This window comes from Sabethes cyaneus, chromosome 1 (assembly GCF_943734655.1).
Source record: "Sabethes cyaneus chromosome 1, idSabCyanKW18_F2, whole genome shotgun sequence".
In the NCBI taxonomy this organism is placed as follows: domain Eukaryota; kingdom Metazoa; phylum Arthropoda; class Insecta; order Diptera; family Culicidae; genus Sabethes; species Sabethes cyaneus.
Genome location: NC_071353.1, coordinates 12,787,220 through 12,801,892, shown reverse-complemented (window position 1 = coordinate 12,801,892; position 14,673 = coordinate 12,787,220). Strand labels below are relative to the sequence as shown.

The 14,673-nt window shown below is 40.9% G+C and overlaps 2 protein-coding genes across 3 annotated transcripts; one reads left to right on the top strand and one right to left on the bottom strand.

Annotated features, from left to right (window-relative positions):
• Nucleotides 1-6,219: 6,219 nt before the first annotated feature.
• On the bottom strand, nucleotides 6,220-8,447 carry LOC128745324 (zinc finger protein-like). 2 transcript variants are annotated; one of them, XM_053842366.1, is made up of 4 exons: nucleotides 8,428-8,447; nucleotides 6,792-8,371; nucleotides 6,662-6,723; nucleotides 6,220-6,351 (listed from the first exon to the last, which is right to left on the bottom strand). In XM_053842366.1, the coding sequence occupies exons 2-4, from the start codon at nucleotides 8,330-8,332 to the stop codon at nucleotides 6,260-6,262; spliced, it is 1,695 nt and encodes a 564-aa protein (XP_053698341.1). In that variant the 5' UTR covers nucleotides 8,333-8,371; nucleotides 8,428-8,447; the 3' UTR covers nucleotides 6,220-6,259. The 2 variants fall into 2 exon arrangements, with proteins under 2 accessions (XP_053698341.1, XP_053698339.1); XM_053842364.1 differs by lacking the exon at nucleotides 8,428-8,447 and having other exon boundaries at nucleotides 6,792-8,384.
• A 3,830-nt stretch (nucleotides 8,448-12,277) lies between these two features.
• LOC128745332 (uncharacterized) lies at nucleotides 12,278-14,432 on the top strand. Its single transcript, XM_053842374.1, has 7 exons — nucleotides 12,278-12,443; nucleotides 12,506-12,586; nucleotides 12,640-13,085; nucleotides 13,175-13,337; nucleotides 13,396-13,583; nucleotides 13,644-13,815; nucleotides 13,881-14,432. Exons 1-7 carry the CDS (start codon nucleotides 12,380-12,382, stop codon nucleotides 14,363-14,365), a joined length of 1,599 nt encoding a protein of 532 aa, XP_053698349.1. The 5' UTR covers nucleotides 12,278-12,379; the 3' UTR covers nucleotides 14,366-14,432.
• The last annotated feature ends 241 nt before the right edge of the window (nucleotides 14,433-14,673 follow it).

Sequence of the window (14,673 nt, the reverse complement as noted above, 5' to 3'; positions counted from 1 at the left end):
AAGCTATTGCATAGTTCTAGAAAAAGTCAATTTTTAGTTGGTCATAATAAAGTACGCACTACTAATATAATGACTGCACAACGCCGCCTACTGCATACGAATAGTTTCCTCGCCATCACACTGCAGCGAAGTGTCAAAACAAATTGTTTGTGATTGATTTTTCATTACTGGTGCGCGTTTTTATCTGGAACGACGGCAAAAAAGCAAATTTGTGAAGATAACCGGAAACTTATCGTTAAAAATCGTAAGAAAGGTTTCTCGAATAGAGAAATTGCTCGATGATATGAAATAAGTGAGGCAGGAGTACGAAAAACATTGAAAAAATATGAGGAACTTGGAAGCGTGAAAGACTGGACTGAAAGAGGAAATACGAACTTAAATATTTCCGAACGAACTGTTCGTAGAAGACTGAAGGAAATGGGATTTAAAAATGGATTTGCTCAACGAAGGCCATTTATCCGAAATGTTAACAGGTTTGTTTATTGCATATTCAATATTTGTTTTTAAGTAATATTAATTTATATAGGATCAAACGTCTTAAATTTGCTCAAAAATATATCGACAAACCTCTGGAGTATAAAGCCTCTGTATAAGATATCTTCTGAAAGTACATCTATAAAGCTAATTTTTGTTCGATCACTGTGAATAGTTATCTACTATAAATAATGAGAAAAGCATGAAAGTTTCAAGATGTGGTAAGTGCGTACTTTATTTTGTCCAGTACTGTACCTCCATTAAGCTAGAATACATAGGATAAAATTGCGACAGTCATGTTGTCTTCGACTTCGTTGCTTGCTGCCTATTATTATTATCAACACGTTTTGACTGAACACTGGCCGCTTGGTTGCCAGCAATCGCTGTAACAATTGCACATAATTATCCCTAAGGAAACTCCACTATCAAAAGCCTGCACACTACAGCACAGCTTCAATCTCTCAGACAGGCTACCAGTCACGACATCGGCTGCGTAGATGCAGCCGATATAAGAAGATTAAAAAATCATTTAGCCGATGAGTAAATTTCATCCTTTTCCACAGTTGCTGCTTTGACTATACACAGGACTGCAATAGTTCGAGCTCGTGACATTCGCTCGTTTCTCCATCGCAATCAGCAGCATCCACGCAAACTGTGTACCTACCTAAACTCCACTCCACAGTCCACAGTCTTCGGGAAGGACCTCTTCGCGTCGTCACTCAGTCACCGTTATAGTAGGAGCAGCCAAGAAGCTAACGCTGTCGGTCGGTAAATGCGAGGAAGAAAAATGGATAATGGGCATGACGTGATGGTGAAAATTGGCGAGATTATACGCTTCTTTTAGCTGGAAAGAGCTGGTCGACGCACAAGAAGTTTCGATCCTGACAGATTTCCTCCGCTGATGCTCGGCTGATGCTGACCCACTAAAGAGAAAGAAGCACACCGACAAAGAGGAGACTGTAGCATCAGTTTATCCGATCGAAGGGAGAAACGACAATTATTGTGCAATGGAGTACGAACAGAACGAACGACTTCTAACCGGTCCGCTTTGGACCGATGAAAAGGACGAAATTAATTAAACAATTAGGAATGGGTGAAAATCCCGATTATCATTGCTCCACGTGGCTGTGGTGGTGGCGATTGGTGCGTATTTTTATGCCGTTCCGGAGTGTTGCCTGTGATTCGGAGTTCGGACACTTTCCCCACGGATCCATGCGGATTATTTTCGCGTCGCAGGGTAAAGACGGTATTAAAGCAGAGAGCATTATCTCATCAGCTGGTCATCACGGCACGGACCGGCGTTACCATTGTGTTGGAGGCGGAACGGAAAGCGTTGAGTGAGAAAAGGGAAAATCAAGCAGGATATAATTTGGGTAAGCTGTTGGGATGGGTGGAAAGTATCAACCGTTTTGAGGGAAAAACAGAAGAATTATTGTTGGAATTCGAAATGATTTACATAAATGTTATTATCATCATAGTCACGGAAAATACGCACCAAGAGGATGCTTTATTCAATTATTCAATTATTTATTATTCGCAGAAAGCTTACCCGTCTATAAGCAGTTAGTTGTTTAATTTCTACTTCCAGCCCTTTCAACTGAAGACTATTAGAATTATTCAAGGGTTTGGTAAACTAAACTAGCGCAAATTAAAATGCAAAACTAACTAGAAACTTTAGTATTTGATGGAGCCGGCCTACTAGGCAAGTATGACAGATGTCACATGCCATAAATCCAAAACAAAAATAAATCGGTTTTCGAACAACTTTCGATGTAATTTTACGCGTTGCTTGCATAAGCTATTTTTCTGCTTAAAATATGTAAATGTGCGGTTGTCGCGACTTTATTGCATGAAGTGAAGTTCTAAAAAGTTTGTTTTCTGACGAAAAAACGGTGAGAAACGCTTGACTGGTTTTACTATTTAATATTTTCCCCAAAATTTCGAAGGTGGCCAGAACCCCACTTATGGTGGTTACTTACTTTAGCAGTCAAGAGTCGGTTTGGCTCTTGCCGTATCAAGAATTCCTCTCCATCGTACTCGGTCCTGGGATACTCGTCGCCAATTCGTTGCGCGTCTCGACACACGAAAGTCGGCTTCAACCTGGTCGAGCCATCTGGCACGTTGGGCCCCTCTATTCCTGTTGCTGATGCCGGTAGGGTTCTTTGACAGAACGGATTTCGCTGCACAGTTGTCCGGCATCCTGGCGACGTTGCCAGCTCACCGTACTGTCCCAAATTTCGCCAGGTGTACGATGGGAATCTCGTGATTCATACGCCTCCGCCACTCTCCGCTTTCCGTTTGTACTCGCCAAAAATAGTCCGCATCACCTTTCGTTCACATACGGCTAGTGCACGTATGTCTTCCATAAGCAAAGTTACTGTCTCAAGTCCGTAGAGGACTACCGGTCTGATTAGCGTTTTGTACCTCGTCAGTTTTGTGCGGCGGCGTATGCTCTTTGATCGAAGCGTCTTACGAAGGAAAAAGTAGGCTCGATTTCCAGCTTGAATGGCGATGGCAGTGACCAGAGATCCCAAATATACGAACTCATCAACCACTTCTAGTTTATCGCCGTAAATAGTCACTGTCCGTTGGAGGCGAACGTTGCTTTCTCTGGAGCCTCTTCCTACCAAATATTTGGCATTTTACGCTGTGATTTGTAACCCTATCCTCCTAGCCACCATTTTTATTGTGGCGTAGATTGCCTTCTCCGTCCCAAGGTTTCTAGTAATGATGTCGAGGTCATCTGTGAAGGCTAGGGATTGGCTACTCTTGTGGAAGATCGTTCCTCTCGTTTCGATGCCCGCTCGCCGGATCACACCTTCAATAGCGATATTGAATAACATACAGGACAGTCCATCTCCTTGCCGCAATCCTCTGCGCGGTTCGAAAGGATTTGAGAGTGTCCCCGAAACGCGCACGTAGCACACCACTCGCTCCAGAGTAGCTTTGATCAGCCGCGTCAGGTTGTCCGGAAATCCGTACTCGTGCATTATCTGCCATAGCTGCTCTCGTTCAACTGTATCGTATGCTGCTCTGAAATCCACGAAAGTATGATGCGTAGGTACGTTGTACTCCCGACATTTCTGGAGGATTTGTCGGAATGTAAAAATTTGATCCGTGGTAGCACGGGCCCCCATAAAGCCCGCCTGATACTGCCTTACGAATTCTCTTGCTATTGGGGATAGACGACACAACAAAATCTGGTAGAACACCTTGTAGGCGGCGTTGACCAGCGTAATGCCGCGGTAGTTACAGCAGTCTAGCCGGTCGCCCTTTTTGTATATGGGACAGACTACGTCTTCCATCCGGTAGTTTCTCTTCTTCCCAAATCCTTGAAATCAGCCGTTGCTAGCGGTTCTTGGCCATTTTTGTAGAGTTCTGCCCGGAGTCGATCCTTTCCGAAGGCTCTATTATTGCTTAGTAGACCGACTTCTCGCCGGATCTCTTCGAGGTCGGGAGCCGGTACGCTGTTGTCATTTGTAGGTACTCCGAGGTTAACTTCCATTGCGTCTCCTGCTGATATATCGCCGTTGAGGTGCTCATCAAAGAACTGCTTCCACCTGTCGACCACCTCGCGCTCGTTTGTGATTAGATATTCTCCCTCGTCCCTGCACATGTTAGGTTTTGGTGTGTATCCCTTGTGAGTTTGGTTCACCTTCTCGTAAAACTTGCGCGTGTCATTAGCTCGGAAGAGTTGTTCCAGCTCCTCACGATGTCTGTTATCCTTCTGGCGCTTTTTCCTCCTCAGGATCGTACTCAACTCATATCGCGCTCGTCCATATTTGGCCAAATTCTCTCTCATGGGTCTGCTTGGATAGTTTTTCCAAGCTCTTTTTTCCTCTCTATCGCTTGTTGGCATTCCCCGTCAAGCCAATCATTTTGTGCACTCGAGGTTTCCACACCTAGCACCACGGTTGCAGCCTCGTTGACAGCCGAGCGTATCATACTCCATCCGTTTTCGAGGGTCGAAGCATGTAGCTCCACAGAGAAAGGCAGAGCTTCATCCAGTATGCGCCCGTCGTTTTCGGTAACTGGCAGCGGCGAGTTGTTTAATTACCGAATGTTTAACCAAGAAGGGCGGCTTTGTCGCGAGGTATAGACCGTCGATAATTTTGAGCGCACTGCTACTAGGTAATGGTCCGAGTCGATATCCGCAATCCGTGGGTAGCGTATGTTGGTGATGTTCGAAAAAACCCGGTCCTCTATGAGAATATGGTCGAATTGGTGCGAGGTTCGTTGGTCAGGTGACCTCCAAGTGGCTTTGTGGATATCTTTGTGGGGAAAGAAAGTGCTTCTGATCTCCAAGCCTCGGTAAGCTGCAAAGTTGATGCATCGCTGGTCGTTATCGTTCGTTTCGCAGACCTGTAAAGGAACCCCTGATCGGTGTGGCTATATCAATCATCATCAGGCGTTGTTTGGCTACCAAGATATTTAAAGGCGTCCACCTGCTCAACTTGTTGTCACGCTACTGTGAATTTGGCGGGATTGATGGGATTGTAGACTTAGTTTTTGCTTCTAGGATTTCAAAGGATTTTCTTCTATATGTATGTCGGTTAGTCAGTGTTACCTAAACGTTGGATATCAAAATACCAAAAAAGTTGTTCACTTATCTCTGTAAATCGTTTATCGTTTTTTTTTTTTGCGGCAGGGAATACAATTCTAGTTTTTGGGAAAAATACAAAATCAGATTACCTATTTGGAAAATCGAAGTAACCCACGAGCGCGCACGGACGTGAAAATTTTGACGTCACGAATTTTTCGTTTTTAAATTGAAACATTTAACTTCGATTTTATCATAAAATTTATGTAACGGATTCATCACAAATCGTGTGAAATCAGCCCATTGAAAAATAAGTAAAAATTTGCTGCTAAATTAAATTTCATGTTTTGCGTGGCTGGACTATTTGAAGTGAAAAATAGTGTAATGTGGATTTTGTCGAGCTAAATGTGTCTACTATGGGGAGTAATTCGAAGCAGCAGCAAAATATTTGATGTCGTGCCCTAGAGGAACTGGGATCAGTGCCATCCAGAAGTAATCTATCTGGTGGTTTAAATCACTACACAAACTGGGAAGTAGATCATTTCCTCTTGTTTATTTATCTGGTTATTTTTGTAAATTTGATCTTTTTGTAAAATAATTTATGCTAATACTTTTGATAGTTGGTTAGTTTAATCTATATTCCAATCTATATTATCTATACTCAGAGAGCGAAATAAGGCGCTTTGAGCTTGGCCTATTGTAGCCTAGCTTGTGGTTAATCCCAACGTTTATAGCAAAGCAAAACCTAGGTGCAACATTTCGTTATCGAAACTTGACCTTCTGTTTTTATACTACAGGCAGCCAGCTGTTAGAGTACAGGACAATTGCAGGGTCAGTAGCTCCGATCCTGTTAACTCTAACAGCCTCTCCCAGCCGAGAATCGAACATACGACAACTGGCTTATGGGGCCAGCAGCATACCTCGAGGCCAACTGAGAGACTCAACGTTTATAACAATATATAAATATGAGAACAGATGGTACTGTTGTCCCCGTTTCTTCTTCCCCTGATATTCGAAAATGTATCGATCAAATTATGTTTCATCTTGATGCATTTTAAAGAATCATCTCTGCGGAAATTTGATTGATTGATTGATTGAAAATACAAAATCTACTAGGTATTTGGCATTTAAGCATGAAGTTTCTCAAACATCTACCCTATAAGTAACTGAAGGTTGATTCAATGTATCAATAGGTTTACTCTAATCATTACACCGATTCAGACAATTTCGACTCGGAATCACCTTCTAACCTTTGCGATGTGTCCGTTCGTGTTCTGCCCGCAATCGTCTCGTGATGAACGTCTTTTCACAGAATGTACATTTGTGAGGTTTTATACCTGAAAGAAATGTTTATTTTATAGTACTTTATTTAACGGAAAAATACTAGTGTTAAAAACTGAATTATTGTTATAAAACTTAACGTAACACAAACAGCATAGATCCCGAATTTTCACAGACCTCTAGTCACATAAGAGCTTTCTTCCAGGTACTTAAGTTAGAAATTTTTTTCGTAAATTTAGAATGATTAGGGTTCATTGCAAACAATGTTTACGAACAAAGTGTGAGATCTATCAAATTAACGCCGAGCTCTACCAATTTGAAAATTAACCAAGAATTCAGCATATTTGTAAACAAAAAAAAACTCACCAGTGTGCCCCATCTCATGCCGTTGACGGTTACTATGGTCCGCGAAGGACTTTTCGCAATATCTGTAACGCAAAAGCAAGCTTACTGGTTAACCTAAATCCGTAAGCCCTACGGTGATTGATTTGCTCACCTGCACTGGTACGGTCTGGCACCGGTGTGAATACGCATATGCAGCTCAAGTCTAGGCTTGACACGGAAAGCTTTCGGACAGAGTTCACACGGAAAGGGCAGTGCGCCTGAATATATAAGCTCGTGATTTTTGAAAGCAGCCTTGCGCTGAAATCCCATTCCGCATACGGCGCACACAAACGGCTTGTCGTTCGAATGGACCAGCATATGCGTCTTCACTAGACCCGGACTGGTGAAACACTTGAAACACTCCTCACATCGGAACGGTTTCTCCTCTCTGTGCTTTCGCTCGTGCGCAGCTAGAGCCGCACTTCCCGGCAGGTTCAATCCACAGATCGAGCACTGTTTTCCGGTTTGTCTGTACTTTCTTTTCTGATGCATCCGAAGTCCCTCTCGGTGGCTGAACCGCTTGAAGCACACTTTGCACTGGAACGGCTTTTCTTTTTTGTCCGGCAAACACGCTTCATATTTGTTCACACGATGGGCCTCGTGAGCGTGAGCGATTAGTGCTTCATCGGACGAAAATTCGAGACCACAAGCGTGTGCGCAGCAAATGTGTCGTTTTCGGTAGTTTGGCTGTAGACGTATTGGAGCCAAAACCGAAGACTTCAGAAGTTCTCTGCTAGGATGATTGTGAGCGTGCTGTCGGCGTCGTTTAGCGTCGATGAAGCGACCCTGACATCGCGTGCATTCGTATACTTTAAAAGCACGGGCTTGCTTTCGATGAACTTCAACACCTCGGGCAGTCGTGTACCTTCGGTAGCAAACCGGACAACTGTGGGATTTAGATAGATTGATCCTGGACTTATGTTTCTCACTATGAGCCTTCAGCGCTTCTTCGGAAGGAAAGATCTGGAAACAAGCACAGCACAGAAAATCGCCTTTAGTTCTCACGATAACTTTGAACAATTTTTGTTCGACTTCGTCGAGAACATCATTATTCTTATTATATGTTTCTTTGCCATTAAGGTTTTTCAAATTTTCTGGAGTTATTGGAGTTTTCAATTCTACTTTCATTTCTATACTACACTCATCTTGAACAGCAGCGTCATCAAACCCGATGAATTCTCCTTCCGAGTAATCATCGATCTGCGAGGCTTCTAACTCCAACGTGATATTTGGTGAGCGTTCAGATTGTGCTGCATGCCACTCCAAATATTCTTCCGCTACAACCGGATCTTTTTCGTCTATTATTTCAGTTCCCAAGTCCAAAACTTGTATCTCTTGATATACGTCTTCCGCGGAGAGGCTCTCAAGCGACTCTTGTTTAATATCGTTTTCTCGAATTTTTTTCCGCAATGCTCGATCTGTATCCCTGACCTTGCGAATGAAGCGGATAAACTGTTTCAATTCCTCCAGACAAGATCCACAAATCTGACCCGGCAGATCGCTGTGCTCCTGTATATGCACCGAAGTTAGTTCGATAATAACTGTCCCGACCGGGGAATCATCCTCCAGGTGTGCCACCAGTGACATGGCCAGATCCGGATCATCAATTTCTGTCATACACGTCCGACAAAGAGCCAAGCAGATGAATTCCATTTCGAAATTCGAATCGTCGTTTGCCTCCGAAAACGTAAACTTTAGCTTATTATTCTCGTACTTATCTAACGGGCACGGTTTACTCATTTACTTACTTGCTTTTTGTTGTGCCAACGAAGTTGTTGAACGTTTGAAATCAATCACCTTTATTCTTATTTACGGCCGTATCCTGCATTCGTAAACGAATAAGGTTTTGCAAGGTGACGTCACGAATGAACCGAAATGAACGCAATTCACCCATTTGACATCCACTCGTGGTTTGTTTACTATTTGTTAGGCGAACGCGATATGCATAAATTGGAATTAAACGTTTTGAAAGCGTATTATCCAGCAGTGTCGCCCTCCAAACTACTCGGAATGGCAGTTTTTGTGCTTTTCTGACTTGCCGTTAAGGCCTTAAGCAATATTCAGTTTCAACTTGTTAACCCATGTTCCAAGTCCATGTAAACAAACCACTGATAGACGTCAAAGAAGTGAGGTTATGCTCGCCCGTGCAAAACCTTATAGCCAGGGGGCTGATATGACGTCACATTTTCATTGCTCACATGAAAAAGGCGGCAAACGCAAAGCGATTTCGCGAAACGAATTTAACTAATCATTTTCACAGTTTCATGTATTTCGCATCAATTGCCTGCCTGGTATTGGCTATGTGATACTAAAACCTTGGCTAAAATCAAACTAAAACTAACAAAATTGAACAATTTACACATCCCACTCGGTTGTCAGCTTGAGCCCATGTATGAAGCTGTCAGCTTGGGCCCGCTCTATGTTGGCTACGTTTTTTTGTACAGGTTGGTATTGGAAATGTCATTCCCGTGCTTATAGCGAATTCATAAATTAACCTAGGTTCGTGCTAACTCGAATCCGAAATTTATGAACGATACGAGCAGTTTGACAGTTCAACCCGTAAACCGTAATGCTAGACAGTTTTAACCTGCGCTTCAAACCGAATGCTGTCAGTTTAACCGAAATGCAATCTCGGTTAATTTATGAACGCTTTGACAGCACTTCGATTAAAACTGAGTGCTAATCGACCTGAGCCAGGTTAATTTATGAATTCGCTATAATAGTAAATTTCCATATGAAATCCATATGATTACCATGAGCCGCATACAAACGCAATCCTTCCAGAAATACACATAAAAATTATTCGCGTATGAATACAGTGAACCCCCGTTCGTTTGAACGATTACTCATGCAAACTAACGGGGTTAGTTTTTAATTTGAACAATTGGTAACCCTAAATATGCTGGAACTTGTGTAAACTGGCAGCCCTGTTCTTTGTTATTGTTTTGGTGGTTTGATTCAGTTGGCAGTTGCAGGCAGCGAATATTCATTCTCCGATCGGATTTCTACCATAATCGTTAGAAAAACGCATTGTGAAACAGATTAAACACGCTAAATCAGCACAAACAAATCGTGTTTATGCGCATTGTCTGCATAAGCAAATGATGTCATATTGAGTATGACGTTTGAACCATTTTTAATTTGCACGTCGTGCAAACCAACGGGGTTCAAATTAAAAAGTGTTCAGATTAAAAACGGTCAAACGAACGGGGGTCCACGGTAGTATGTGCAATTATACACATAAAAATTATACGCATATGAATAGTATGTGCTTATTTTTCGCTTGCACATTGAGCTTGCTGACGTTTGCCGCACGCACACATCGACGCGCGATTTGTTGTTGCTGTTGTTAGATTTTACATTGATTTTACACGTTTGTTTTTGTTTTCCCCCAGTAATACCCCGGTAAAAAAACATACGTTTGAGTGAAAAACGATAAGTTTTTGTAACCCTTAGCAAGCTCTATAAATGATAACTGTTTGGCACATAAAAATCATTTACTGGGCACATTGCAAAAATCTATATGTAGGGACACATAGAAACTATACGATAAGTTTTCTCAGTGTAGTAAAATGAACTCCTCCAAGTCCTCACTCGTTCTGTTTGACAGTTGGCTTATCCGCCCCGTTCAAATGTTGGTCGGATTCAACCGGAAATAGCTGCCGTGAACGGACGTGTTTTTTCAACTCTTCGTGAAGTGTGCTTATTCGGGAGAATTTTCAGATATTCTTTTAACAGAACAGAACATTATCAAAAGTAATCGTTTGATCTTTTAAGATTTCTACACCTTAATAGTGTAGCTCAAAAAAAGAAAAGTTACGGTGTGATCACGTGATCGCCATTTCGTCATAACCTAAGCTCAAAATGGAGGAAGTGAAAAAACCACCTGACAAGCTGAACAGAGCAGAACAATTGGACCACGACATGGAACCGAACAATAACGGAGCAGGAGCACATCGTTTGGAAGCACGTCATCAGCGGACGAAGGAATTTTCCAATGTTTTGTATACGGATGTCGATACTGGACCATACAGAATATACATCGAGCAGCGGGATGAAGGAGAGCAAAGAATCAATAAATTCTCGGTTGGATCCACATTAAGGAAAATGGAACAGTTCAAGCACTACCTATCGGATATGAAACAAGTTGGACGAAATAGAATACTGATTTTTGTCAGTAATTACGTAAAAGCTAACATGCTAGTCGACGAAATAAACAAAAGTAACACGAGCAGCTACAAGGCATACGTGCCTCTACACCTCGTCACAGTGACGGGTTTAGTTGACGGAATCCCAGCGGATATAACAGAGGAAGAAATTATGGCTGAAATTCTCTCCGACGTTCCAATCATCAGCGTGAAACGATTAAGCCGTTATGTGAATAATGTTAAAGTTCCAGCGAATCGTATAAGTGTAAGGTTTAGAGCGAAAACGCTACCGGATCGAGTTCGTCTATTTTGTTGTAGTACGAGAGTTAGGCCATTTGCGCAAAAGTTGGTTGCTTGTGGCAAATGTCTCAGGTTCAATCACAGTGAAGAACGTTGTAAAGGGCACCGTAGATGCAAGATATGTGCCGGACAACACGAAACAGCAGAAGAATTCAATTTATGCACAAACAAACCGAAGTGTGCCCATTGCAAATCAGAAGATCATTCGATGTTAGATGAAAAATGCCCGGAAAGGATCAGACAAAAAAACATTAAAATGTTGATGTCTAAGTCAGCAATCACCTTTACCGAAGCCAGAGAATGTTTCTCTCTTCAAACGAAAAACGCGTATGCACCCTTGGAGGACCTCAACGAATTCCCAGTGTTAGGTGAAACGTACGCATCTACACAGCATGGTGAATCTCTACGTGAACAATGGCGACGAACAAACCAGGAGCGAGAGAAAATCAGTCCAGCAGTGAAAACGTATCCGGACCAACCAAAAAAGCAAGGAACTAAGAGACTGCGTAAAGATGAAGGCCACCCCATGGAACCAACAAATGCAATGCAGACTACAAGTGAACGGGACAGAATCCTTAGTAGCAATAACTATCGCGCTAAGGATGGCGTCGCTTTAAATAGTCAAAACAATAAATTTGAAAAGGATAAGTGGGAAAATCTAATGAGTGAAGCTCGAATGAAAGCAGAATGGACTGCTCGCCAAACCATCAGAACGACAATAATGTCCTACTATACTGATTTTATCAGTCAACTGGGGAACGACGAGGAAACCAAAAATAAATTTAAACAGTGCACAAAAAAATATTTTGACTTAGCGAATTCAGTTGTTGAAGGAGAAATAAATGCAATGTAATTGCATAATCACGTACGATAAAAATGCAGAGCAGAAAAATAGTTCAACTACCTGGCAATTTTGTTGCCAGCTACGTTGTACGTTGTTTGAACTATACACTGAAACGAACATCATGGTAATGCAAACTATGTTACCAATGTAGAAAATACCATTCTCATTAAATAGTAAAATTAACCATGAGCTGTTCGGAATTACTATGACATACTTATATTTTTACTATGAAAATGGTATAAATAAAAAGATTTATCATTACTTTTTACAAGACTAAATTTTTAAACCCACTCTGAACATGGTATTTTCTTCAGTGATAGCAAATTTGCATTTGTTCGCCATTTTGATGAAAGCGTTGCAACAGATTCGGACAGAAAATTTTATTTTGCATACGAAATCCGGTATAAAATGAATGCAAATCAGGTTGAAATAAGTGTTGACGACTACATGGCTGACCCGCAATTCATTATCGGTAAGTAGTATGAAACCTTCGTTGAAATGTAAATATATTATATTTTAATTTCCCCACAATAGAAACTGAAAAAAATCCGGAACTACACAAACTTATAGTTGATGAGTGGGAATTGGATCCAGCCATTTATGCTATTTTAGTTGGTAAGATATATTTTGTCTACAAATTCAGTCATGCTTAAATATCGCCATTAAAGGACATGGAATTACGGTAGAATATTTAAAACTATCGGACGAAAGAGCACTCGAAGATGTTTTTTCGGTTGCCAAATGGACAGGGCATAAGCATGCTCTACGTAAAAAGCTAATTCAATGGGAAGAAAGCGCACTATGTCCACAATTTCCGTCCAATACAGAAATGCCTATGGATGTGGAAAGCTGTGTGTTACCCGGAGTATCAGAACACAAGCTACTATCAACTAGTGTGACAATTCATTTGCTCGAAGATATTTTGAATCGTAATGAAAAGGGCAAAATAATAACCGAACATTACCAAATGCACAACAAATTGGATTCTGAACAACGAAGATCTTTGGCTCATACTATCGTCGATTATTACATTGCTCGTCGCCGCAATTTTCCGCTACCAGACATGGCACGATTCGCCCAGCTCATCTCTGAACGTTTTCCTCCGGAAATCCCGGTAGTTACCATAAATTTAATTCATAAATAAATTCATCATGAGCAGCTAAAAAAATATACGTAATTTTAATAAACATTTTTCATTTTTAGGAAATCTACTATAATCCACGAGACTATAAGGCGAACAAAAAAAACCCATCGGGTTTAATTTATGATCGTTTCCACAATAGACACAAAAAGACTTTGGTTAAGAACAAGCGTGTAAACGTCTTGCAAAATTTGCATTCCAAAGCATTGGAACTTTCGGCTGCAGGTAACCTTAAAATTACAATAATATCAAAGTACAATTAAACAGTATATTTTTTACACAGAGGTTGAAAGACTGACGGCTTTCAGAAACTGGATGCGTAATAATTCAGAACCCGGCGAAAAAGTTTTTCAACAGTGGAAAGAGTGCTTTTTGCTGCGTCTTAGGAGTATTCTAAAAGACGAAGATGTAAATAAGCAAAATACCATTCAAGAATGGCCAAGATTATGTGATAAAAATGGATACTTATTGGTAATTATAAGTTAGTGCAAATATAGTAATACTAATACTAATTAAAAATCTTTATTTAAGGTTGATTGCGATTTTGACATCCTACACGAGGGAATAAACAAAACAAAAAATCTGTTTGAAAATTGGGAGCAGTTCGCAGTTCACTTTATAAAGTACATTCAGATAAGCAACATAAAAGACCATTTCTCTCTAGAGCTTGTGATGTTATTGGATGACCCAAATTTACCTCTAGGTATATTTGGTAATTTATGAATATAATGCATATGTATGTATATGCCTTTTTTCTTGTATTTTCAGACTCCCGTGACTACATTATTTGCACTGTTTTCCATGCTATTCTAAAGCCGGTTAGGGCATCGAATAAAAAACTACCAACGATTCTTCAGGCGCAAATTGACGTATGCCGTATATTTGATACTCAACAGGAGTACAAAAAGGCGCTCTGTGATTTGCGAGAAGAGTTTACTTCTAATAACCAATCATTGTCACCTAGAATTTGTGTTATTGGAAAACCTAATAGTTTCGAATCATATTTCGTCGTTACGAAATCGCTGGAGTATCAGCTCCCTTCTTTTCTACGTTGCCTGGATGTTGTTCTAAAGCTCAAAACTATCCTTGGTTTTGAGTATCCTGAAAGCTGTGAAATTTTCTGGTGTTTCATCAGTCGATTTTTTTACAATATTGACTACATGCGAAAATCGAAGAACACTCAGTTGTTACAGTTATTAGCATATTTGAGAGAGCACCATAATGAACTGCCAACTGTGCAAGGAACCGTATGATAACTTTCAATATCTTCTCGATCATTTAACTCTGCTACATGGAACACCATCAACCTTCAAGTATAAATGTTCGATTTATATACCAACAGCTTCATTCCAAGATGTTTATCGTTTCAAACGACATGTTAACATGCAGCATGCCGATGTTTTTGAGTGCAAAGTCGACAATGAAAATTACACACCTTACCAAGAGTCACAGGAAATTTCAAATACAGAGGAAAATATGCCAATTCTTTGCGATGTGGAGTTTTCTACAGGAGCGTTGAAAAATGACGAAACGGAAAAGGAGAAAATAAGCGAAGAGAAAA

What these genes read in the sequence shown, in the direction of transcription:
- LOC128745324 (XM_053842366.1), bottom strand. Translation starts at nt 8,332, where the DNA reads ATGGAATTCATCTGCTTGGCTCTTTGTCGGACGTGTATGACAGAAATT. An exon ending in GCCAGACCGTACCAGTGCAG is followed by an intron (nt 6,724 to 6,791) that starts GTGAGCAAATCA and finishes TTTGCGTTACAG; the next exon opens with ATATTGCGAAAAGTCCTTCG. An exon ending in GCATGAGATGGGGCACACTG is followed by an intron (nt 6,352 to 6,661) that starts GTGAGTTTTTTT and finishes CATTTCTTTCAG; the next exon opens with GTATAAAACCTCACAAATGT.
- LOC128745332 (XM_053842374.1), top strand. Translation starts at nt 12,380, where the DNA reads ATGAATGCAAATCAGGTTGAAATAAGTGTTGACGACTACATGGCTGAC. An exon ending in TGACCCGCAATTCATTATCG is followed by an intron (nt 12,444 to 12,505) that starts GTAAGTAGTATG and finishes TCCCCACAATAG; the next exon opens with AAACTGAAAAAAATCCGGAA. An exon ending in TGACCCAAATTTACCTCTAG is followed by an intron (nt 13,816 to 13,880) that starts GTATATTTGGTA and finishes TTGTATTTTCAG; the next exon opens with ACTCCCGTGACTACATTATT.